The sequence below is a fragment of the Electrona antarctica genome (genome assembly GCF_951216825.1).
Source record: "Electrona antarctica genome assembly, chromosome: 2".
In the NCBI taxonomy this organism is placed as follows: domain Eukaryota; kingdom Metazoa; phylum Chordata; class Actinopteri; order Myctophiformes; family Myctophidae; genus Electrona; species Electrona antarctica.
Window position 1 is genome coordinate 60,053,024 of NC_136807.1, and position 25,233 is coordinate 60,078,256.

Sequence of the window (25,233 nt, forward strand, 5' to 3'; positions counted from 1 at the left end):
TTTACCACATACTGTACAAGAAAAAGGCTTTTCGCCTGTATGAGTCATCATGTGGGATTTTAGACCCTGTGTCTGAGTAAAGCCTGTACCACATATTGTGCAAGGAAATGGCTTTTCGCCTGTATGAGTCCTCATGTGTGTTTTTAGATTACCTCTCTCAGTAAAGCCTGTACCACATACTGTACAAGAAAACGGCTTTTCACCTGTATGAATCCTCATGTGTGCTTTTAGACTACATCTCTCAGTAAAGCCTTTACCACACACTGTACAAGAGAAGGGCTTTTCACCTGTATGAGTCCTCATGTGGGATTTTAGACCCTGTGTCTGAGTAAAGCCTGTACCACATATTGTGCAAGGAAATGGCTTTTCGCCTGTATGAGTCCTCATGTGTGTTTTTAGATTACCTCTCTCAGTAAAGCCTTTACCACATACTGTACAAGACAAGGGTTTTTCACCTGTATGAGTCATCATGTGTGTTTTTAGACTACCTCTCTTAGTAAAGCCTTTACCACACACTGTACAAGTACAGGGTTTTTCACCTGTATGAGTCATCATGTGTGTTTTTAGACTACTCGTCTGAGAAAAGCCTGTACCACATACTGTACAAGGAAACGGCTTTTCACCTGTATGAGTCCTCATGTGTTTTTTTAGACTACATCTCTCAGTAAAGCCTGTACCACATACTGTACAAGAAAACGGCTTTTCACCTGTATGAGTCATCATGTGTGTTTTTAGACTACCTCTCTCAGTAAAGCCTTTACCACACACTGTACAAGTACAGGGTTTTTCACCTGTATGAGTCATCATGTGTGTTTTTAGACTACTCGTCTGAGAAAAGCCTGTACCACATACTGTACAAGGAAACGGCTTTTCACCTGTATGAGTCCTCATGTGGGATTTTAGACGATGTGTCTGAGTAAAGCCTGTACCACATATTGTGCAAGGAAATGGCTTTTCGCCTGTATGAGTCCTCATGTGTGATTTTAGATGCTGCGTCTGAGTAAAGCCTGTACCACATACTGTACAAGAAAACGGCTTTTCACCTGTATGAATCCTCATGTGTGCTTTTAGACTACATCTCTCAGTAAAGCCTTTACCACACACTGTACAAGAGAAGGGCTTTTCACCTGTATGAGTCCTCATGTGGGATTTTAGACGATGTGTCTGAGTAAAGCCTGTACCACATATTGTGCAAGGAAATGGCTTTTCACCTGTATGAATCATCATGTGTGTTTTAAGAGTCCCCTTTAGATTAAACATTCTGCCACACTCTGTACAGCTAAAACCTTTCTTCCCTGTGTGACTCCTCATGGAGTCAGGTTGTTTGGATGATTCCAGGTCCTGGGACAGCTTGGCTCCTCCCACATTCTGTGTGTTTTGTGATTTCAGTGTGTTTAAAGCTGACTGATCTCCCATAGTCTCCTCCCACTCATAACCGTCTTCAGTGTCAGAACAGTGTGAAGAGAGGAGCTGCTCATCACTAGTTGGTTGTGATGTTCCACAGTCCTCTACATCAGCTTGTGTTTTCATGTGTTCAGTTGAGGTGCCGGCTACAGGCTCTGTCTCTCTGTTTTCATCATCTTCACTTTCCACTGCCACTGGTCTTTGAAGTAGCTCCTCCTGTTCCTCTTTAATGTGTGGAGGTTGTGGTTCCTCCTGGACCAGACTGGAGCTCCTCTCCTCTTCAGGTGGAACCTCCTCTTTACACACAGGGACGTGCAGAAAGTCTAGGAAAAACAATACAAAGAGACTCTATAAAAGGTTTGAATCTTGTAACTCAGTGCAGAGTAGTGGCTGGAAGAAGTATCAACAGATTACTCTTTGTCCACATTTTCCAACATTGAAATGTGACGGTGCGCTGACTGCGCTCTGCACTGTAAATAGTGTGGCCGTTGTTTGTTTACATTGCAGCGCTCTCAGAGAAGATGTGAGACCAGCTGAATGAGAGGTAGTCATTATCATAGATATATATGAGAAAGGCTAGATGACACGCCCCCACTGCTGGCCAATGGAGTGACGTTATAGAAAGGCTAGATGACACGCCTCCGATGCTGGCCAATGGAGAGTGACATCGCCACATGGCGCCCATCTTGCTACAGGTAGCTCGCCCACTCATAGCATTGTGTCTGTGGTGCATGTACTTTAATAACCATAACTAGCTCAATTTTCAACTGATTTTATAACAGTTTGGTTTGTTATAAACGTCAGATGATACTGCATACCTATTATGGACTTTCATAAAAAGGAATTAAGCAGATACGCATCCTGAATTAGGGCTGGGCGATATGACGATATATATCGTATATACGATCTAAAATGTCTATCGTGAAAAATAAGCTATATCGTTTATATCGCCGTTTCGCTTTACGGCAGTATTTACGACAGTATTTTACGTCACAGCGCTTATATACGGCATGCCCAGCAGCCCACCGCACTGAAAACAAAACAAACATGGAGGGTGACGCTGTTGCTGACGGTAATAATAATGTTGAACAAGAAGATGACCAGCCAAGTGAGCCAACACAACCACAAGCCGAGGAGCTTGCACCTAAAAGAGGGGCAAAATCCATTGTATGGAAGTGGTTTGGATTTAAAAAGACGGACACGGACCAGACCACAGTATTGTGTAAAGTCTGCCGCTCCCCGGTCCCATCAGCGGATTCCAACACGACTAACTTATTTCACCTGAAAAAGAATCACGACAAAGAATACAGCGAGAGTCAACGTTTGAAGGAAGCAAAACCAGGGCCTGACGTTCAGAAGAAAAAGCCCCGGACACAGACGTTGCAAGAGTCGTTTTCCCGTGGCACACCATATACCCATGACTCCCGAAGATGGAAGGAGATTACTATGGGTGTTGCCCATCACATCTGTTTAGACAGCGTTCCAATCTTCACGCTGGAGAAACGGGGGTTTAAGGCGATGATGAAAAAGCTCGATCCTAGATACGAAATACCCAGCCGAAAATACATGAATAAGTTTGTGACTCGTTTATATGACCAGTGCAGAGGAAAAGTGGAGGCGGAGATCAACAGCGGCATGTTTTACTCTGCAACAACCGACATGTGGTCGAGCCGAGCTACCCATCCATATGAGTCTGACGGCACACTACATCGACCCAACGTGGAACCTCCGCAGTCGGTGTTTACAGACGAGTTATTTCCCAGATGACCACACTGGAGAAAACATAGCCAAAGGTTTCAGAGAGGCTCTCGAGTCGTGGGGACTGGAGGAGGATCACCTCGTCTGTGTTACTACAGACAACGCATCCAACAACGTCCTTGCCTTTCAGCTGAATGAAATGACACGCCTACAGTGCTTTGGCCACCGTCTTCATTAATCATAATACATGATCTCATGGCCAATCACAATTTGCGTCCTCACTTTTATCTTCAATGTTTGAGTTACACAATGTTTGTGTTTACACAATACTCAAACTGTCCATTTATATGAATCTATAAATATAAAACATGAACAATGAAATTAATACATTTTACTTGTCCTCTACACAGTGTATATAAAAAAGGTATAGAATTGTACATTTACTTCTCCTTTATTTACACAGGGCATAGTCTGAAACTGGGCCAGGTGGATCGAGCATTCGGCGTCTGCAAGAAGATTGTGCTTGCCTTCTCCAATTCATGGAAGAGAAGAAAGGCGCTGGCCAAGGCTCAAGCAGAACAAATACCACCCTTGCCCACTCATCAGCTGATCACAGAAACCCCTACGAGGTGGGGCTCTATGCAAGCCATGGTTGAAAGGGTGCTTGAGCAGGAGAAAGCCATCTCACAGGTCCTCCGTGCCGACAAGAAAGTACGTCACCTGGTCCCAACTTGGCAGGACATGGACGTTCTGGAGTCCATCAACAGGGCACTGAGTCCTCTCAAGGAGTTTACGGATGCCTTGTCTGGGGATCTTTACCCAAGTGTTTCCTACTTGAAACCCGTCCTCCATCTGTTTAACACTGATCTACTTGTGAAAAAGAATGAAGACACTGAGCTCACCACGACCATCAAAGAAGGTGTACTAAAATACCTAAATGAGAAGTATGATGACGAGGAAACCCAGGATTTGCTTGACATGGCTTCTCTTGTTGACCCTCGGTTCAAAACCACATACATCAAGCCAGAGAAGGTGGGCTACATCAAGACAAGAGCTGCTGCAGACCTGCAGAAGATGGTGGCCCAGGAAGGAGAGGCCCTTCCATCAGCTGCTGGCACTCAGGATGAACCAGAGCCAGAGGAGGTTCCTGCATCTAAGAAGAAAAATAAAACTTTAAGCAGTTACTTTGAATGTGAGACACCAGCAAAGCGAAGCCATGCTCCTTCAAGCAGAGAAGCCATTGAAGACGAGATCAACCTCTATCTCCTACTGTCCGTTGGTCGAAAAACAGAGCCACTACAATGGTGGCAGGAGAACGAGTCACATTTTCCCCTAGTGGCCAAGCTAGCAAAGAAATATCTCTGCATCCCTGCCACAAGTTCCCCTTCAGAGCGGGCTTTCAGCACCAGTGGGAACATTGTGACATGCCAGAGGGCAGCACTGAAACCCTCAAGAGTTGAAGAGCTTACATTCCTTGCACGCAACCTAGATGTAGAAGACTGAGTCACTGAGATGCTGCAACTATGCAAATTGCAAAGATTATGTCAGTGTCAACTTTATCAAGTGTCTTATTTTGTTTACATGGATGTGATCCAATGTGCTACTTGAAGTTTTGTTTACCTCTTTATACCTCATTATATTTGCAGCTAGCCTCTAGTAGACTTTAAAAATGTTTACATTGGTATTTTCCAATATGTATAGGATATTGGGGTCTAGGCCTGTATTTGTTTGCTGCTATTTGCTAAGGCCTACCGTTCAAACTTAAATAGATTTGTTTTATTTATCTTGTGAGGCTGTGAGCCTGTTTTTGCTGAGCTGCAGCTTTAAACTTAAAGTTTACAATTTGTGTGCATGCAGCATGAGTGTGTGCATGTCATGAATGATGTAATATTCATGTAACAGTGGTTCTGATTTCTGAAGGAAAACCAAAACTGGGGTCAGAGACTCAGGGTCCTATAATTGTTTAATTCTGATCCCAATTCCCCTAGCCTTTGTCCAGCAGGGGGAGTGGTTCTACCAGGCTATAATTACCCTTCCTCTGTAAGACCTGCCTGCCTGGGAATGGGAAGAATCAGAACAGATTGTTTAATGTTTACAACTTTACATTTGGTATTTTTGTAATGTGGAATGTTAAGCAGATTTCTTTTTCCTGCACCTGTGTGCAGTGTGCACCATCACCACGCTCTTAGTGTTTAAAAAAAGTGAAAATATTCAAATCACTACTGTTCGGTAGTGTTTTCTATTTCTCTAAGGTTCTAAATAAAATAAATATTTAGTACCATACCTATATTTGTTGAGTATATAATTTCAAACTGCATTTTTCCATGTGACAATTGTTAACTAAATATTAATTAATTTAATTTACAAAAAATGCGCTATATCGTGAGTATATCGTTATCGTGATAAAATATTTTCTATATCGTGATATGAGATTTTGCCATATCGCCCAGCCCTATCCTGAATCATAGCCATGTTGATGGCGTTTGTACGTTTCAGCGGATTAAGAGTATTTTTGTTTGAGCTGATCACCAGCTACCATAGAACGTACCAAATAAGTTCACCAAAACACAAACATCAACATGTCCAGGTCTCCTTTCATTTGTGTCAGACTGACCCCAAGGCCCAAGCCAACGAACCATACAAAAACGCTGATCAAAGGTAATATTTGAACCACGGAAAACCCACAACATCATATCAAACGACATGTCACTGTGTTTCAAGCTCCGGGGGTCAGAATTTGGTCAGAATTTTATTGAAAGGATAGCCCCTTGAGATGTGGCATCTCATTTTAGAGGGGGTCCCGTACACAGGTAAAAAAACATTACATACAGTACAGTGCAGTTACACAAATAGACAGTGCACAATAGACAATACAGACATGTACAGATTAGCTTGCTCATCCTCTCCCACCCACTCCCCCATCCCCCCAACTTTTTATGGACAAGCATTTTGAGGGTACAGTACAGTGACTTGAAACAGGGGTCAGAAGTAAACAGCAGTACGGGCAGTGTTAGTAGCATGAACAGGTTGTTTTGAGGTGTGAATACAGGGAAGTCCTGAAGCAGCCAGGGGAGGTCACAGATCTAATGGAAAGAGGAAGATTGTTCCAGTCAAATGGGGCTTTGTAATGGAATGACCTACGTCCGGATTCAGAGAATATTCTTCTGGGAATAGCAAAATAGGGATGTTGAGTATTTCTAAGTGGATATGGGGATGTATATAGTACCAGTGACTGTTTCAGATATGGAGGGCAGTTGAAGTGCACACATTTAAATATGAATTGGTACCAGTAAAGTTGTCTTCTTGCTTTAGGCTGCAGCCATTCAAGTGAACTGTATAAGGAACAGTGGTGTGTTTGGTATGGGCACCTCAATACAAATCGGCATAGTGAGTTGTTTAATACGTTAAGAGGTTTGAGGATGGTTTCTGTGGTGTTCTGATAGACTATGTCGGCGTAATCTACAATGGGTAGTACTTGGTTTATGATTATTTTTCTTACTTCGAATGAGAAGCAGTTGATGGAGGGGTATAATGAGCACAAACTGCCGTAGGTTTTCTTTAATGTGAGATCAATGTGGGGTTTGAAAGAAAGTTCAGGGTCAAGTGTGATACCAAGGTATTTGAATGTGTCCACTTTCTCCAGGTTTGAACCATCATTGAATTTAATCCGTAGATCGGAGGTTTTTGCACTACTGCGTGAGTGGCCGAATAGCATGCTGCAGGACTTATTTTTGTTCAGTAAAAGCATATTGTTTTGGAGCCATTTTTGGACCAGATTGAAATCAGACTGTAGGAGATGTTGAATTTGGGGAGTGTTTTTGTCAGAAACGTAGATAACAGTGTCATCGGTATAGAGTTGGACTTGACAGTGGGAACAGATATCAGGTAGGTCATTTATGAATATAGAGAAGAGGAGTGGTCACAGTATAGACCCCTGTGAAACACCTTTCTCTACTAATGAAAAGTCTGATTTAGAGCTTTGTAGTGCTACACACTGACGTCTGTTGTGGAGATAGGAGTTAAACCATAGGAGAGCATTTCTATTAAACCAACAGAGAAGAGTTTGTCAAGAAGGAGGTAGTGGTGAACCATGTCGAATGCTTTGGAAAGATCAATGAATATTGCACCAGTGAGTTGCCTTTTGTCAAAGGACAGAAGTACGTCGCTTGTGAATTTTAAGGTAGCTGTGGTTGTGGAGAAGTGTGGTCTGAATCCTGATTGAAGAGGGGATAAAATGTTGCCACGGTTAATGTAATCTGATAGCTGTTTGTAGATAAGTTTTTCAAAGACTTCCGCAATAGTGCAGATGCTGGAAATGGGTCTGTAGTTATTTATGCTCCAGTTTTTAAAATGGGGGTGACTCTTGCACTTTTCCAAATTGAAGGGAGTGAGGAGGTAGACAGAGACAGATTGAACAGGTCAGCGAGGGGATACAATAATATGTGAGCAGCAAGTTTAACAAATTTAGCTTCAAGACCGTCAGGACCGGCACCACAACTTTCTTTTAATTCACATATTGCGTAGTAGACATCGGTAGGCTGAAGTTTTTTGAAAGAGAAAGAACCATTATGGGCGTTTGTGTTTGGGGAACCGGCTGTAACATAGGAGTCTGTGTGTTGGGAACTACAGATTGAGGAAAAGTGGTTATTGAAAGCTTGGGAGATGAGAAGGGGGTCAGAGATAATGTCATTATTGATTTGGATCCGCTTTATGGGTTTTTTTATCTGTTTTATTGAGAAGTGTTCAGTTTATTCCAAAATTGTTTGGGGTTGTGGAAATCATGTCTAAAGCTGTCTTTGTAGTAGTTAGATTTTACATTTCTTGTTTGGGTCTTTGATTGGTTTCTCAGTTGTCTGTAATGTTCCCAATCACCAGGGTCTCTTGTGGTCCGGTATTTTGACCAAGCTTTGTCCCTTTCTTTATAGAGATGAATAAGTTGTGAGTTAATCCATGGTAAGTGTCTTCCTTTGACTCGGATTGTTTTCATGGGGGCATGGACATTGATTACCTTAGTGACTTCAGTATGGAAGAAGTCCCATGCGTCCTCAACAGAAGGAATTTGCTGAAATCTGTTCCAGTTGATGCCAATTAGGTCTTGTATGTAGGAGTTTACGTTCATGTTTTTGCTTTGTCTCAGAGTTATGTATTTTGGGGGAGAGCTGGGGATTTTGATTTTCCAGACACAAAATATGACCGAATGGTTGCTAAAACAGTCGGACATGACACCAGATTTAATGATCCTCCCAGGGTTAGTGACAAGTATCCAATCGAGAAGTGACGAGGAACGGTGGTCCACTCTGGTAGGTTCCTTTATTAGCCGAGTCAGATTTATGCTTTTAAGTAGGTTTCTGTCGTTGGTGCAGGAATGACTGGGCCAGCTTTTATTAAAATCTCCCAGAATTATGAGCTCGTTTTGTTTGTCAAAGGAGTTGATGGTAGACAGGATGCAATTTATAGAGTCAACCGGAGCAGATGGTGGCCTGTAGATATTACCAATTGTTAGGTGTTTGTTGTCATGGAACTTGATGTTGATAAATAGACATTCAAAATTGACAGGCTCTATGGTAGGAGTGAGACGTTCAGAAACAAGATTTGAGTCAACGTATGTGGCCAGACCACCACCGTTAGCATCCCTGTCGGCTCGGTACAGAACAAAGTTCTCAATTTTCATACTCTCGTCAGAAATTAGTTTGTATAACCATGTTTCAGATATTGTGATGACATTCGGTTTATATAGAGTGGCCCATGTTCTGAGGGCGTCAATTTTGTATCTAGCTCCTTATGTTAAGATGAACAACCTTTAGAGCCCGGACTGTTTCTATATCAATTGTACCTTGGGGAAAGAAAAATCAGTGGAGTTGAGAGTGGACGTGTCGGTGGAGAGTGAGGTCAGCAAGCAAGACAAAAAGCAAAAACAAAAAACAAAGACAAAACAGGAGTAATAAAAAACAAGCAAGACAAAGAACATGGCAGATATGCCGTGTGTCGCTGACACATGGCGGCAGAGTTACCAGGCCGCTATCCATTAGTATCGATAGCAGAGTAACTTTGTGGTGGGCGTTCGAGAGACTGGGTGTGTTGGTTTGATTTATGCGTCTGAATGTAGCGAGGTAGTGTGGCAATGGGTAGAGACAGGACAAGGAAGCGTGAGTGACAAGCGGAAGCACCACTACCACCCAAGCCCCAAGCAGCACGGGGAGGCCGCAGCGGACAGACGGCGCATAGAGGTACATTCGGCAAGGGACAAATTTTCTTTCTTTTTATAACTATTTTGTGTGTAGAGCTGGTGGGGTCATTTAAGTTTTTGTTCATATACTATAGTTCTGATTTGAAGGAGGTGCATATGCGTGTGCGTGTGTGTGCGTGTGCATGTGTGCACACCCGTACAACACAGCAGTGAGCTTTACGACCATAAGTTACGGTCCGTAACCATGGATAGGAACCGTCTGTTTTAGGCAAAGTATTTTTCTTCGTCATCCGAGAGTTGTTTTGTGGTGAACAGTTATGGTTTGCGCTTTAGCAATGTCTCTCGAAGAGGTATTGGATCTATTCCTATCCTAATGATGGTCCTGTGTTGCTTGACAGGACGATATTGCAATAATTTCGTCATCATGGAAAGTTTAGAATTAGGCTTTTAATAGCAGTTGTTGATTTTATAGTTCGTGGGGGTTGAAGAGGGGGGTTCTGTTCGTTGGGTGGGCTGTGAGTGTGTGTGTGTGTCCGTATGAGCTTAAAGTGAGAGCGCGGTAGGTGGAGGGATGGATATGGATGGATGGATGGATGGATGGAAAGATGGATAGATAGATAGATAGACAGACAGATAGACAGATAGACAGATAGATAGATAGATAGATAGATAGATTGCTGATTGCTATCAGTATAGCCACGGTGTCTTCTCACTGTCCCTGTACAGTTGACCATCGACATATAGTCTATTAACTGAGATGACAGCCTTCTTGTTTTCCGCCATGAATTATTTCCTTATGGGGAACAGAATTTTGCGCCTCTCCATTATTTCTCTCGGGAACTGGTCGTTCATCCCGAAATGTGTTCCTTTCAGCTCCTTTCCCTTTTGCTTGACCTGCTCTGTGTTTAAAGTGTTCAAACTTTACAATAATAGATCGGGGTCGGACAGGATTCTTTTTTAACGCACCGAGGCGATGAGCTCGGTGGAATGTGATCCGGTTTACGGTTTCGGGGGGCATTTTAAGCTGGGTAGTCATGAAGTCCCTAACAGCCTGTTCAGGGTCGGGTGTATCGCCGCTGGGCTGCTCGGGGATTCCGGAGAAAATCAGGTTGTCCCGCATGGAGTGTGACTGTAAGTCTAATATTGTTTCGTTCATGATTTTGTTGTCGTTTGAGACGGAGGCCATTTGGTGTGTGAGGATGTCGACGGACTTTTTGAGCTGTGTGTTTTCCTGTGTTAAGGTGAGAATTTGGGCTTGGCTGAACTCCAGACTTTTTTGAATACAGTTGAACTATTTATGTAGAAGATCAATGAGAGCGATCCGTGCGTCGAGAGACGAGAGTTTATTATCGATTGCTATGAGTGTATCACTGACCTCGGAGAGTGAGCAGTTGGTTTGTGCAGGAGACTGTGGAGAGTCCTGGGATCCTGGTCGTTGACGTTTATTTGCATTTGAGGGTGTGATTGTTGCCTTGGAAACGAAGCCGACGCTGGCGTTGTCTCATTGCGCCGTTTGTGCGCGTTCACGTATGAAACATTCGTTCACGTGTCATGGGCCCAATAACATGAACGTGCGCAATGATAGTCAACGGGCTCGAGCTGCAATGACAAATTCGGCCACTATGTCCATTTCGCCTCAGGGTTTCCTCCGGGTGCCGTCTATTAATATATACTCTAAGATGTAGTCACATTGTTATATACTCTAAGATGTAGTCACATTGTTAATGCTTAAGTCGATAACCGATTCATATCGGTTCGTCTTTACACCCTCAGTAGCGACCCACTTTCACCAATAAAATAAATAAAGACATATTTACACCCTTAGTACTGACCCACTTTCACCAATAAAATAAATAAAGCCATTTTTACACCCTCAGTACCGACCCACTTTCACCAATAGAAGAAAGACAGTGCGTTAAACTTACTGAGATCCATGTGGTCTTCAGGTTCCTGTTTAAGGTGGTCTTCAGATTCCTGTTTAAGGTGGTCTTCAGGTTCCTGTTTAAGGTGGTCTTCAGGTTCCTGTTTAAGGTGGTCTTCAGGTACCTGTTTAATAGAACCAGTTGTGGCTGGAGAACTGATCTTCACCTGCAGAGTGGACTCCACACACTGCTCTGGAATGAAGGAATACAATAAATACTTTACTAATAAGGACTTTGATGTGACATGGATAACAACTTTAATAACTAGAACTGCACTCTGTCGAGTGCCTACTTGCGTGTTGCACACAAGTAGGCCAGTGCGCAAGCAGAGCGCGCAAGTACTGTCGACCGCTACGAACTTTCAAATTTCAGCCTCTCTGTGAAATAAATGGAATAGAATTTAGCTTTCTTATCAGGCACTGGCCTGGTGCTATCTGCCGCGGTCTGGGACTGCTTGGGGGGCTTGGCCTTCTTCGGGGCAAGGTGGTTGAGGCTCTGTGTATATATGTAATTTGTAAGTTGATTAGCAGTATACTGTGGTTACTTGCATATGACGTGATGAAGATATGTACCAATGCCAGGGTATAACTGGCTCTCGATGGTGACATAATAATGATGTGTTTCAGTGTCGGGTGGATTAAAGGTAATGCCCCTATGTATACATGTATGTAATCTGAAACCAATGCCATATCAAGCACAAATTAATCATTACGTCATACGCATCCACGGACATACGCATCGGAGCACCGGATAAACAACATTACTTGCACGCTCTGCTTGCGCAAGTAGGTTGATTAGCAGTATACTGTGGTTACTTGGGTCGTTTGATGCGTATGTCCGTAGCTCCGTATGACGTGATGAAGATATGTACCAATGCCAGGGTAGAACTGGCTCTCGATGGTGACGTAATAATGATATGTTTCAGTGTCGGGTGGATTAAAGGTAATGCCCCCGCATGTATACATGTATGTAATCTGACACCAATGCCATATCAAGCACAAATTAATCATTACGTCATACGCTGCCACGGGACATACGCATCGGAGCACCGGACAAAAAACATTACTTGCACGCTCTGCTTGCGCAAGTAATAAGGCTGTTCCTGTGTCATGAATAAGGACTACACTATAAGATATGTATCATATTAATGAATTGCATTTTTATAGCGCTTGTCCAAGTGCTCAAAGCGCTATACAATGGTTAATTAATTCATACATTGGGAGGTGAAGCAGCAAACAGTCGACGCCAGCGTCCTAACTTCCCACATTCACACACCAATGGTGGTGAGCTCACAACGACCAACTCATTGGAGGCAGTGTCGGGTTCAGTGTCTTGCCCAAGGACACTTCCACATGTGGACAGGAGGATTTTTCTTTTTAGACCAAAAACAAGCTTGATTTGTGGCTCCTTTCTCTAAACGTTTTGGGTGGATTAAATGACAATCGCGGGACATGTTACACAGCATATTTTTACTTCCTGACTCTCAGTTTCTGGCCAAACCGGCTTTCAAACTAAAAGTGCTCACCATTGAGTATACAGGCATGGCGGCAAGATAACTCCACCAGATGGTGCTGTGGTGCCGAAAGAGTTAAGTTAAGAAGAACACTTAAGCCATATTTCATACTTTGCCTATTCAAAAATAGCAGATCTACAAGAGTCATAACATCGCTTGTTAGATTAGAATCGCTAAAGTGATATTTTATTTTATTTACCTGAGAGAGTGTCACAGCTCGTCTCCCAGTGTAGTAATGTCAATGATGACACATCAGCCTCCTCATCCTGTTCCTCTTTAATGTGTGGAGGTTGTGGTTCCTCCTGGACCAGACTGGATCTCCTCTGATGTTGTGGTTCCTCCTGGACCAGACTGGATCTCCTCTGATGCTGTGGAGGTTGTGGTTTGTCCTGGACTAGACTGGATCTCCTCTGATGTTGTGGAGGTTGTGGTTCGTCCTGGACCAGACTGGATCTCCTCTGATGTTGTGGAGGTTGTGGTTCCTCCTGGACCAGACTGGATCTCCACTTCTCATATTCAGATGTAACCTCTTTACACACAGACATAAGGAGGAGAGAAGAGGTTAGCATCAGCTCAACAACTCAAATGCTTTTATCATTAGATGACATTTATTCTCCTATTGGTTTTGTCTGGATCGCCATTGTTTAAAAAATAAGTATCCGTTTTACAACGAGGCTCCGAGTCCTGGAATAGGCAAGGCGTAGACTAGAAGAGGGCCTCGTGTCTGTGTGTCCGGGCTCGTTTTGTTTTTTCTTCATCTTAACATTGACAGGGCCGGATCTACCATATGAGCAATTTTGGCACGTTCCCAGGGGCCTTTTTTTCTTTTCTTTTTTTAGCTCTAGCTTAACTTTTCTCCACTAATCCGAATGAAATAAATGGTGTTAAAAATATTAAATAGTGTTTTATTGTTGGTGAGAATGCAGCTGAAATATTAATATTAATTAAAAAACAATATGGTTTGGTCGGTCATTTGTCTGGAAATTAATTGTGTTTAAAAACATCGTGAATAATCGTACCGTGAACCTAATATCTGGATTCGAATCGTATCATGAATTGAATCATTGAAACATATTTTAATATAATTGTTAACCTACTGACTATTCTATCATTTTCTCTCTGAGTCTACACCAAACCTCTGTGCCTGAAATAGCCGATCTACAAGCTCACAATGCCTCGCAAAGCAAGGCGTTGTGAGATTATAGATTGACATTTTGTCTAATGTTCCCCTCAGCATGGGGATGCTCGTACTCAAGTGGTGGATGTATTATTTTCTTCTTCCGATAACACAAATCCCCCCCCCCCCTCCCTGTAGTAACTCAGATGACCATTCATTCATGAGACTGAAATGGGAGGCTCACACGACTATGGTGTTTGCAAAAGCCCTACAGCGCCTATATGGACTCAGACGCCTCAAGAAGTTCAGCCTGAGTCCACAAACCATCAGGTACTTCTATGAGGATCACCAAGGACCAAACACAGCCTCATAACAGTCTGTTCACACTGTTTCCCTCAGGGAAGAGGTACCAGAGCATCAAGGACCAAACACACCCTCATAACATTCTGTTCACACCGTTTCCCTCAGGGAAGAGGTACCAGAGCATCAAGGACCAAACACACCGTCATAACAGTTCATTCTTACTAGTGCTTAACACTGGATGATATCCGTCTCACGTACGTGCAGGTCGAGTAAATAATAACAACAAAGTCACGGATGTGACATGATGACGGTGGGCGTGGAGCTCAGTAGTCAGCGTGCATAAGCCACAGCCTTCACTAATGACTTCCCTTTTGATCTTCTCGCAGGCGCGTAGCAGGTCTGAGGTTATTCCTTTATTGAGAGATACTCATATAATTAAACTACCGTCTTGTCACCGGGAGCCCTGTAACCTTAAGGTAAGGTTGGAGCATCGCGTTGCGTCCTCCAAGGGCTGCGATAAAGACACACTTTTGTACTCTCAGCAAGCCGGTGTTTGCACTGGCCATGCTGCTGGAGACGCTATAGGTTTGTATATATTATATATATATATATATAATATAATAATAATAATAAATAATAATAATAATAATAATAATAATAAGAGTCTGATTTCGGTCTCCTTTCTTTCCTTTGTTTAGTTGTTAAACGTTATTCAATTTCTGTTTACATTATCTGGCGGGTGCTTTACTCGTTCCAGTATAAACAACCTAAGTTAACTGCTTGCTTGTTGAGCGTTTGCGCTCATTACAGAGCCAATTTATAAAACTTGTTATCATTATTGTATGATGTTTTGCTTGTTTTCAGTATTTTTGCTTGTTTTCAGTAAACAGCTAAGTTTATTGTTTCCCTGTTGAGCGTCTGCGCTCATTACAGAGCTTATTTATAACTATCTATATAGTAGATTTTGTTTGAATTGTCTGGCGGGTGTTTTGCTCGTTCAGTAAACAACCTATATAAGTTTATTGTTTGCCTGTTGAGTGTCTGCGCTCATTACAGTAGCTTATTCATAACTATATCTATATAGCAGATTTTGTTTGAATTGTCTGGAGGGTGTTTTGCTCGTTCAGTAAACAACCTAAGTTTATTGCTTGCCTGTTGAGTGTTTGCGCTCATTACAGAGCTTGTTTATAATTTAATATTCATAGTTATTCCCAAAAGAGTGGTTCCACTTGTGGGTATTTCACGTGTCTTGGAGTGTCTCCGCTCCATAGCCACCATAGTAGTGTTCCACAGTACAATTCTGTTTACGAGTGCCTTCGCTCTAGTACTTGCACCCTTGCGCTGTTTGCATGGCTCCACTGGGGGACGATGATGGCCATGATGAATGCCCCAAATGCCTGGGCGTAGCACACCTGAAGCAGGGGATAACCGAGGGCCAATGCATGAACTGCAGCTACATGTCTCGGGACCTGAAGCTGGCCAGGCTTGCTGAGGTGCAAGATCATGCACCCTTGCGCTGTTTGCATGGCTCCACTGGGGGACGATGATGGCCATGATGAATGCCCCAATGCCTGGGCGTAGCACACCTGAAGCAGGGGATAACCGAGGGCCAATGCATGAACTGCAGCTACATGTCTCGGGACCTGAAGCTGGCCAGGCTTGCTGAGGTGCAAGATCAGCAGCCAGAGAGCCAGATGATTCCCCCATCTGGTGCCCCTGCAGATAAGTGGCAGAGGGCCTCTACATCTCGGAAGACCCTGCATAAGAGGGCCAGAAAAGATGCCCCCTCAGCTAGGCGTACTAAGGCGGACCCGTTGGCTGCTAAGGTAGACACCTTGGCATCCCAATTCGCTGAGACGAAGGAGCTACTCCTGAACCTTCAGCCAGATAGGCCTGTTCCCCAGGCCGGCGACCTACAGGCCGATGCTCTACAATCTGCCGCCTCCTCCCCAGCGTGGGATGAGGACTCGGTATCCACAAGGGCTTCCTGCACTGACTTCGGTGATGAACCCGCACAAGAGGAGGCAGAGACGGCCGCCAGGACTTTATACACCCGCTCGTCACGGTCGAGCAGTGAAGTCAGAGGGGATTCCGGGTCTAACCCGACCTCTATTAAGCCTGTGATCTGCATGGCGCTGGCGCGCTTGGGCCTGGATGAGGCTGCTGCTACAGCAGTGTCCCCGTCTCCGAGGGATACATTAAAGAGCTCCACAAATGCTGGGTAGACCCCAACACCAAGACCAAGACCCACCATGTCTCTGATGATAGGGCCTTGGCCTCTATGCAAGACGCTGCCAAGTATGGGCTTGATAAAGCGCCATCCGTGGAGCCATCAATTACCTCCCTAGTTTGCTCACCTGATGAGGCCCTGCGACCGGTGTCCCGCTGTCCCAGGCCCCAGTGCCGCACTACAGACGACCTACTGGTCAAGAGCTATATGCGGATAGGCCACATTGGAAATTCAATGTCCCACATTATGCTGGCTCTGTCCCACTCTCTACAATCCTCGGGCACGGATGCCCCCTCAGGTGTAGAGGCTTCGTCGGGCGCGAATGCCAATCCAGGTGTGGATGCTTCCGTCCAGAACCTGAGTGACGCTTCTCTGGAGTCATTGGCGTACATAACAGAGCTTAGCAGACTACTGTCAACATTAACCGTAGCTCGCAGACCGGTGTGGTTGGCCCAATCCCCACTACCTGAGCAATGCCGGACAGTCCTCCGTAAACTCCCCGTAATTCCTGGGGAGGTGTTTGGTGCTGCGGCACAGCAAGCCTTGGAGCGTAGCGTCCAAGCTAACGACAGAAGGAAGCAGTTTGCCAGCCTCAAGGGGCCTCCCCCAGTACCGAGGCAACGGTCTGCACCAGGTTATGGAACCAGCCGCTCTCGGCCACCATTGCAGCAAGACAGCTACCCAAGGGCCTCGAACTACAGACTGACCGACCAACGTCGCCGTGGCCCCTCTCGCCCGGCACCTCAGAGGACTTGGGGGTTGGGTTTCGCCCGCCTAGAGACCAGAAGGGCCAGAGGAGTAGGCCCTGAATGCCCGGGGCTGGCGGTGGGACGCTTCTCCCAGCAGCATCTCAGCTACTGGGAAAGCTCCGCTTCAGACCCTTGGGTGGTGGCCACGCTCTCCCAAGGGTACAATATCCAGTTCCGCCACCGGCCCCCCGTTCACAGTGGGATCAAGATGACCATCATGAAGGATCCCACGGAATCCCAGGCACTCAGGCAGGAGGTGGCCACCCTCCTGGAGAAGAATACCATCGAAGAACTCGATCTGCAGACACAGCAAGGTGGGTTTTACATGTATTTTTTGGTCACAAAGAAAGATGGTTTCCGTCCTATACTGGACTTGCGCAGGCTCAACACCTATCTGAAGGTGTTACCCTTCCATATGTTGAGGACAGCTGATGTGCTCCAGGCGGTCACAACGCACAGCTGGTTCACATCGATCGACTTAAAGGACGCATATTTCCACGTCCCTATTGCCCTGCACCACAGGCAGTATCTGCGCTTTGCATTCGAAGGCAGAGCCTACCAGTTCAGGGTGCTCCCGTTTGGGATTTCCCTGGCCCCTCGGATATTCACGAGGTGCATGCGGGCGGCACTGGCCCCACTGCAGGCCCGTGGCATGCTAATCCTCCCGTACTTGGACGACTGGCTGACTTGCTCTCCAACCAGAGAACAGGTGGAGCAGGATACGGCAGCCCTTATATGTCATGTGACACGGCTAGGCCTTACAGTCAACCACAAGAAGAGCTGTCTCACTCCCAGCCAGACAGTTGTGTTTATCGGCTTGGTCCTAGACTCCCGCCGAATGCTGGCTTTTCCCACTCAACGAGGGGAAGCCATTCTACATCTTCTTCTCTGTTTTCGGAGGAACAGGAAGTTGAGGTTCAGCCTGTTTCTCAGGTTGTTAGGAATGCTGACATCAGTGACAGCAGTAGTGCCTCTGGGTCTCCTGCGGCTGCGGCCATTCCAGATCTGGGTCAATGGTCTACATCTAGACCCCAAATGCCACATGTCCAGGAGAGTCAGGGTGTCCAGCAGCTGCCTTCTCACACTGCAGCCCTGGAGGGACAGGCTGTATGGCAACGCAGAGCTGTGAGGGGGCTCTGGACAGGACAAGAGTTGACACAGCACATAAATGTGCTCGAGCTTCGTGCTATATTCCTAGCACTTCGACACTTTGCTCTGCAGCTGAAGGGCAGGCATGTGCTTGTGCGGTCCGACAACAAGTTAGCTGTCTACCACATAAACCGCCAGGGGGGGACCAGATCGACCCTATCACTACGGGTGGCACGGCAACTCCTCGTGTGGGCTTTACCTCGCTTTTTAAGCCTGAGGGCTATGTTTCTGCCAGGGCCACAGAATGTGGTGGCAGATTTTCTGTCCCGCCAGAAGCCTCCCTCAGGGGAGTGGAGACTCCACCCAGAGGTAGTAGAGGAGATCTGGCGCAGATACGGCACAGCGGAAGTGGACCTGTTTGCCTCGGAGTCCACAACACATTGCCCTCCTTGGTTCTCCCTGATGGAGACATCGAGCCTGTTAGGACAGGATGCTCTGGCACACCCGTGGCCAGATGTCCTCTATGCATTCCCACCTTTCCCACTGATAGCGTTAACGCTACACAGACTTCGGCGGGCACAGGAAGGGGCAGGCCCTGTCCAAGCAGAGGCTTTCAAAATGGGTTGTCATGGTGATTGAGGAGGCATACAGGTCAAGAGGCCTGCCACACGGGGGCACGGTGGCACAGTTGGTAATGCTGTCGCCTCACAGCTAGAAGGTCCTGGGTTCGATTCCCGCTCGGGACGCTGTGGGTGCTGGCGGCGTGTTTCCTCCTCCGCGTCATCAGTGCCCATACCCGAAGGCGGGTTTGTGAAAGGGCCTTTCTGTGTGGAGTTTGCATGTTCTCCCCGTGTCCCCTAGGGTAGGTACCCTCACAAAAAACATGCAGTAATCCTGGTCTCTAAACTGCCTCCACCTGGCCAGCCGGGGCGCCTGATGGAGGGGAAAGTAACTGGTTGGAATAACATGTTCCTTCCACGTGCTACGTCCAACCAGGGAAACTCCCCCCTGTCAGGTGTAAAGGAGCAACTTGGACACTCAGGCATGAAGGAAGCATGAGTTCAAGTCCGTTGCTCTCCCCATGTCGCCCATATATGGGGACTAGGTTGGCGGAGGGTGTGTAGAGCCCAGGATCACATTAGATAATTGACACAGGGGTGAAAAATGGGTTACAAAATCGTGGGAAAAGAGGCCTGCCACTGCCTCACAATGTCAGAGGCCACTCCACCAGAAGTGTTTCCACTTCCTGGGCGGCACTACGAGGGGTTCCTCTGAGCGAGATTTGTGCTGTGGCCTCATGGGCCGCACCGTGTACTTTTGCCCGGTTCTATATGGTTAATTTAGCGGCAACTAATGCAGTTGCGACTGCTGTTCTGGGGGTCCCTTACCTAGCCGGGGGTTCGTTGGTACTAGTCATCCAGTGTTAAGCACTCAGTAAGAATGAAATAGAACGTAGGTTACATATGTAACTGTGGTTCTATGAATTCTGGATGACTGCCAGAGTTCACTCGGAATCTCGCGAGAAGATTCCACAGGGAAGTCATTAGTGACTACTGCGCTCCACGCCCACCGTCATCATGTCACATCCGTGACTTTGTTGTTATTATTTACTCGACCTGCACGTACGTGAGACGGATATCATCCAGTGATAAGCACTGCCTGGCAGTCATCCAGAATTCATAGAACCACAGTTACATACGTAACTTAGTCTGTTCACACTGTTTCCCTCAGGGAAGAGGTACCAGAGCATCAAGGACCAAAGACACCCTCATAACAGTCTGTCCACACTGTTTCCCTCAGGGAAGAGGTACCAGAGCATCAAGGCCAGCACAAGCAGACTGAAGAACAGTTTTCTCCCCCAGGCTGTAAGACTGCTAAACAAGTCTAAATGAACAATGGACTTTGCTGTGGTATTAGTATTACAGGTTATTTATTTACTGTTTTTATTTATGTGTATTGTGGAGCAAACAGCATTTCCCCCTTGTTTACTTCCTGTTAACATTGAGCGTAATTATGGCTTTCATCAGATGTGCCCCCTCACTACTTCAGACAGAATCGTCCACAAACGGGATTAAAACAGTTCTTTATTTGACTACGGACTACTACATTGCACAAGCACACTGTAGGCCTATCTAACATCTGGGACATTGCGGTGAGCAACTTATATTTTACATTCGTACATGTTCGGAGCTCTAAGGGTTGAGCTGGTGTCTCTGCATTGACTGCAGGGGAAGGAGCACTTAGACTCTCGTAGATATGAAAATGTAAAAATCGATAAAATACATCCACGAGTCTAAATCATAGGCTACCCCATACACACGCACACACACATGACATTTTGGCGGGACGGGTCAAAATATGAATCGGGCACCCGCGGGTCGTTTCCCCCCCAAAGATTAGCATCACGCACGCACGCACACACACACACACACACACACACACACACACACACACACACACACACACACACACACACACACACACACACAGTGTGTAGTTTGGTGTTGGTGTTATGGCATATACCTGCAAATCAGACCCTTCCTCACCCAGGAGTCAGCCCAGCTCCTTATCCAGACATCAGTCATAGGGCGGTATGGGATTTGTATTACCGCGGTTATTGTCGGCCCCCATACCGCCGTTATGACGTTATGTCTTTTTCCTGCGATCCCATTGATGTCACAACAGACAACATTTATAGGTGGGTCTGGTTTGGAGTAGCCTAATTTAAAACATTGTCCGACTTTGTTTTGAGCGAATATTAATACCTCGCGCTATTGTAACAGCCAGGTGCATCATGCATTGCTCAGACCGTCAGAGAGAGAGAGAAACATTAGGCTAAACGTGTAGCCTATGGATAAGGGCGCATCGTTGTAACGGTTTCAACTTTGTATTGATGTCTGTCAGCGAGAGACGAGAAGAGAAAGGGCGAGAGAGAGAGAGAGAAACATTAGGCTAAACGTGTAGCCTATGGATAAGGGCGCATCGTTGTAACAGGTTTCAACTTTGTATTGATGTCTGTCAGCGAGAGACGAGAAGAGAAAGGGAGAGAGAGAGAGAGAAACATTAGGCTAAACGTGTAGCCTATGGATAAGGGCGCATCGTTGTAACAGGTTTCAACTTTGTATTGATGTCTGTCAGCGAGAGACGAGAAGAGAAAGGAAGGGAGAGAGAGAGAAACATTAGGCTAAACGTGTAGCCTATGGATAAGGGCGCATCGTTGTAACAGGTTTCAACTTTGTATTGATGTCTGTCAGCGAGAGAAGAGAAAGGGGGAGAGGGAGGGAGAGAGAGAGAGAGCTGTACAGACAGGACGGACAGAACTGTTTTTATCTTTTGACTGACTAAGAAAAAGTCATTCTGCACACCTACAGGTGCGTCGGATAACTGGAACTGAGAAGTAGAGAAAAAAAGAATCCCGCACACTGTCTTCACTTGGAATCGCAATGGCAACCATTCTCACTCCAATGAAATGCCCGCTCAGCAGCGCATCGCATGAAACAAACACCTCACCATTCAAAAACGTCCCCTCATCATGGAACCTAAAATCTTAAACATATTAAACAAATTCCAAGTTAACTGATAGATTTAATATATGATGAATTGAAAGGTTCAACTTCCAGCCGCTCCACACCACGCAGCAACTGCGCGCCTCCCCAGTCCCCAAGCCATGAGTTAACATTATTGCTTGATTGATTGATTTAAGTTTGTATTAACAGTTTACAGTACATTTGCACAACTCAATACAAAAACTGTTAACTGTTACTCTGTGAGTGGACGACACCATAAAGCATTACACTAGTTTACAAGAGGGTCCACCTATCCTTCCTATCTCCGGGCTATGGTCGATGCCTACACCCCTGCCCGACCACTTCGGTCTGCCACCTCGGGGCGACTGATTGCCTCGTCACTCAAGGGTCCTTCTGGCCGATCCACACGGTCACGACTCTTTTCTGTTCTGGCCCCACAGTGGTGGAATGAACTCCCCACTGATGTTAGGACAGCAGAGTCACTGCCCATATTTCGCCGCAGGTTGAAAACCCACCTCTTCAGGAAACACTACCCTTCCTCTCTGCCTGACCTACTTGTTGTTAACTAGTTGTACGAACGTTTGTTTTCTATTGTTGTATTGTTTATTGGATCTTGTTTAGTCGATACACTTAATTGTTTTAGCTCATGCTCATTTGATTTAGCTATTTTGTCTCATCCGGTTAAGGAAATAGGTAGCTGATATATTGCACTTTTACCTTAGCGCTAGGTATACTCTTGGTTGCTTGTTTTTGCAGAAAATGCACTAAAGACTTCTGGTGATTAGTAGTTTTTGTTCCCTACCTATGTTGAATACACTTATTGTAAGTCGCTTTGGATAAAAGCGTCTGCTAAATGACTGTAATGTAATGTAATGTAATGTAATGTTCAATTCATCATAACATTTTGTACACTATACACTTCTATAAAGCCAAAAACAGGAAATCATCATAAAGGAGGTAAAAAAGGGGGGAAAACATATACAGTGGGGGGGAAAGGGGTGGGTGGAGTCAAGGGATTTACATGTCTTAATGACAGTTGGTAGGGCGTTCCACATTTTTGTGGCATAGGAGTGAAATGAATTTAGGTGGACCCTCTTGTAAACAAGTGTAATGCTTTATTGGGTCGTCCACTCGCAGTTAACAGTCTTTGTATGGAGTTGTGCTTGAAATGTAGGCTACTGTAATTCTGCAAACTTAATAAATAGTTCAATCAATCAATCAATCAATACTTGTTTGTGCCGAATCTGGGTTGCACATGGTTTGTTGAACTCCCTCTGGTGTTGCTGGCATATGATTAGACTGACTGAGCCTCACTGTTTATTATGATACACTTTATTTCATATCAACCATATGCACTTAGGCTTAGAACCCAGGGTTAAGGTTAGAACTAGGGTTAGGGTTAGGACCTTTTTTTTTTTTTACCGCGGTAACGAACCCGATACCGCGGTATGCGTTGTATACCGGCGGTATGGCGGTTATTGCACCCAGCCCTGCATATCAAAACTTGACTATGGTAACTCTCCTTACTGCCCTACCGGCATGCACACATGCACACCTCTCCAATTGAACCAGAATGCCGCAGCTCGCTTGGTTTTCAACCAGCCAAAATTCTCACACGTCTACCCCCTTCTCCGCTCCCTCCATTGGCTCCCGGACGCTGCCCGCACAGAGTATAAAGTTCTGATGCTGCCATTCAAAGCAACCAAAGGTATGGCACACCCATATTTCGCAAGTCTGATCGGACCCTACAAACCTTCCCGCTCGCTCAGATCAGCCAACGCAGGGAAGCTGGAAGTACATTCACTAAAAACACTGGGACAACACTCCACACGTCCCAAACTCTTCTCCCATCTGGCCCCAAAACTATGGAATGAATTGTAATCAGAACTGCAGACTCACTCGCAATCTTTCGCCGTAGTCTGAAAACCCACCTATTCCGACTCCATCTTAGCACATAGCACTTGCCCTAGCCATGACGACCTTACAGGCGAATGCATAGGCTACATTTATTTAAATTAGATGCCTATTTGTCTATATATATATTTATGTAGACATAGCACTCTATAGTGTATACACATAGTTTCGTTATATCAATATTCCACTGTAAGCTTAGCTTACATGAGTCTTGACTATTTTCATGTATTTGATGTATTACCATGTTTTGTGCTTGCTTACTGTAAGTCGCTCTGCCTAAATTGTAAATGGTAAATGGTGCATTTATATAGCGCCTTTATCCAAGGCGCTTTACATAGATTGTGCATTACATTCACCCATTCACGCACACATTCATACACCGATTGCAGCGGAAGCCATGCAAGGTACCAACCAGCACATCGGGAGCAATTTGGGGTTCAGTGTCTTGCCCAAGGACACTTCGACATGTAGACAGGAGGAGCCGGGATTCGAACCGCCGACCCATGGATCATTGGACGACCTGCTCTACCTCTTGAGCCACAGTCGCCCCTAAATTGTATGTGCACTTGTGCAGTGTATACTAGTTTAGTGCTGTGTGTGTGTAGTTTGGTGTTGTGTGTGTAACACACATACCTGAAGTGTGTAGTTTGGTGTCGTGTGTAACACACATAGGCTTACCTGAAGTGTGTAGTTTGGTGTTGTGTGTGTAACACACATAGCCTACCTGCAGTGTGTATTTTTCTGTTGTGTGTGTAACACACATTCCTGCAGTGTGTAGTTTGGTGTTGTGTGTGTAACACACATACCTGCATTGTGTAGATCGATGTCCATATCAAAGTCAATGTCCAGCAGTTTGTTTTGTTTCTCCAGCAGAGTTTCTAGTGTCTCCATCTCTCTCTGGAAAAGGTTGACCATGAACTGTGCGGCCGCACTGAGGCGCTCCAACACAAACACTCTGAGCCGACAAACATCACCGCTTGTTGTGTGTTTGTCCAAAACGCACAATATGTCCTCTCCCACCACTGACGTCATGTGTTCATGTATCTTCAGCCGTACAGACTCCATTGGACTCGTTTTACCTCCTTTAGGAGACATTTACACCAAAGAGACTCTCTTCCAAACTACCGCTGTTTCCTTGGCTTCAACGCCGACGAATGGAACTTGAAGCTGGGCTGAATGAAGGAGGAAACACCGCTGGAGAGCCGAGATGATTTCGGGTCGTGACTCGTCACAACATTTCATTGGCACCGAAGAACCGACTTAATGTAACATAAACTTATATAATGTGTAAATGTTTCTGCTCCTACTGTAATATAGAATGTGTATTAAATACACTTAGAACTTATAGAATGTGGAAAATTTCTATTTTCTCTAGATTAGGTCAGGATCAACAACAAGCTTCTCTCCGATTCCGCAATTACGCTGAATACAAAGAACCACTGCCAGTGTTGCCACATTGAGTGAGAGAAATAAGCCAAACCACCTCCAAAAACAAGCCAACTCTTAAAGCCAAATCAAGAAAAACAAGCCAAAACAAACCCAATAATATGACCATATAATGCTAATAAAAAGATTTGATG

General features: G+C 45.3%; 2 protein-coding genes across 3 annotated transcripts; one reads left to right on the top strand and one right to left on the bottom strand.

Moving 5' to 3' along the window:
- Positions 1-251: 251 nt before the first annotated feature.
- Positions 252-25,023, bottom strand: LOC306917854 (uncharacterized protein). 2 transcript variants are annotated; one of them, XR_013789260.1, is made up of 4 exons: positions 24,460-25,023; positions 12,924-13,253; positions 11,215-11,398; positions 252-1,727 (listed from the first exon to the last, which is right to left on the bottom strand). XR_013789260.1 is itself a non-coding variant. In XM_079495999.1 (4 exons), exons 1-4 carry the CDS (start codon positions 24,746-24,748, stop codon positions 6,178-6,180), a joined length of 816 nt encoding a protein of 271 aa, XP_079352125.1. In that variant the 5' UTR covers positions 24,749-25,023; the 3' UTR covers positions 6,058-6,177. The 2 variants fall into 2 exon arrangements, 1 of the variants encoding a protein (XP_079352125.1); XM_079495999.1 differs by lacking the exon at positions 252-1,727 and adding an exon at positions 6,058-6,185 and having other exon boundaries at positions 11,215-11,403.
- On the top strand, positions 2,452-4,605 carry LOC306934341 (E3 SUMO-protein ligase ZBED1; the record flags this gene model as incomplete). The annotated part of the gene is made up of 2 exons (XM_079516910.1): positions 2,452-3,155; positions 3,573-4,605. The coding sequence occupies 2 exons, from the start codon at positions 2,452-2,454 to the stop codon at positions 4,603-4,605; spliced, it is 1,737 nt and encodes a 578-aa protein (XP_079373036.1).
- Positions 25,024-25,233: the final 210 nt, after the last annotated feature.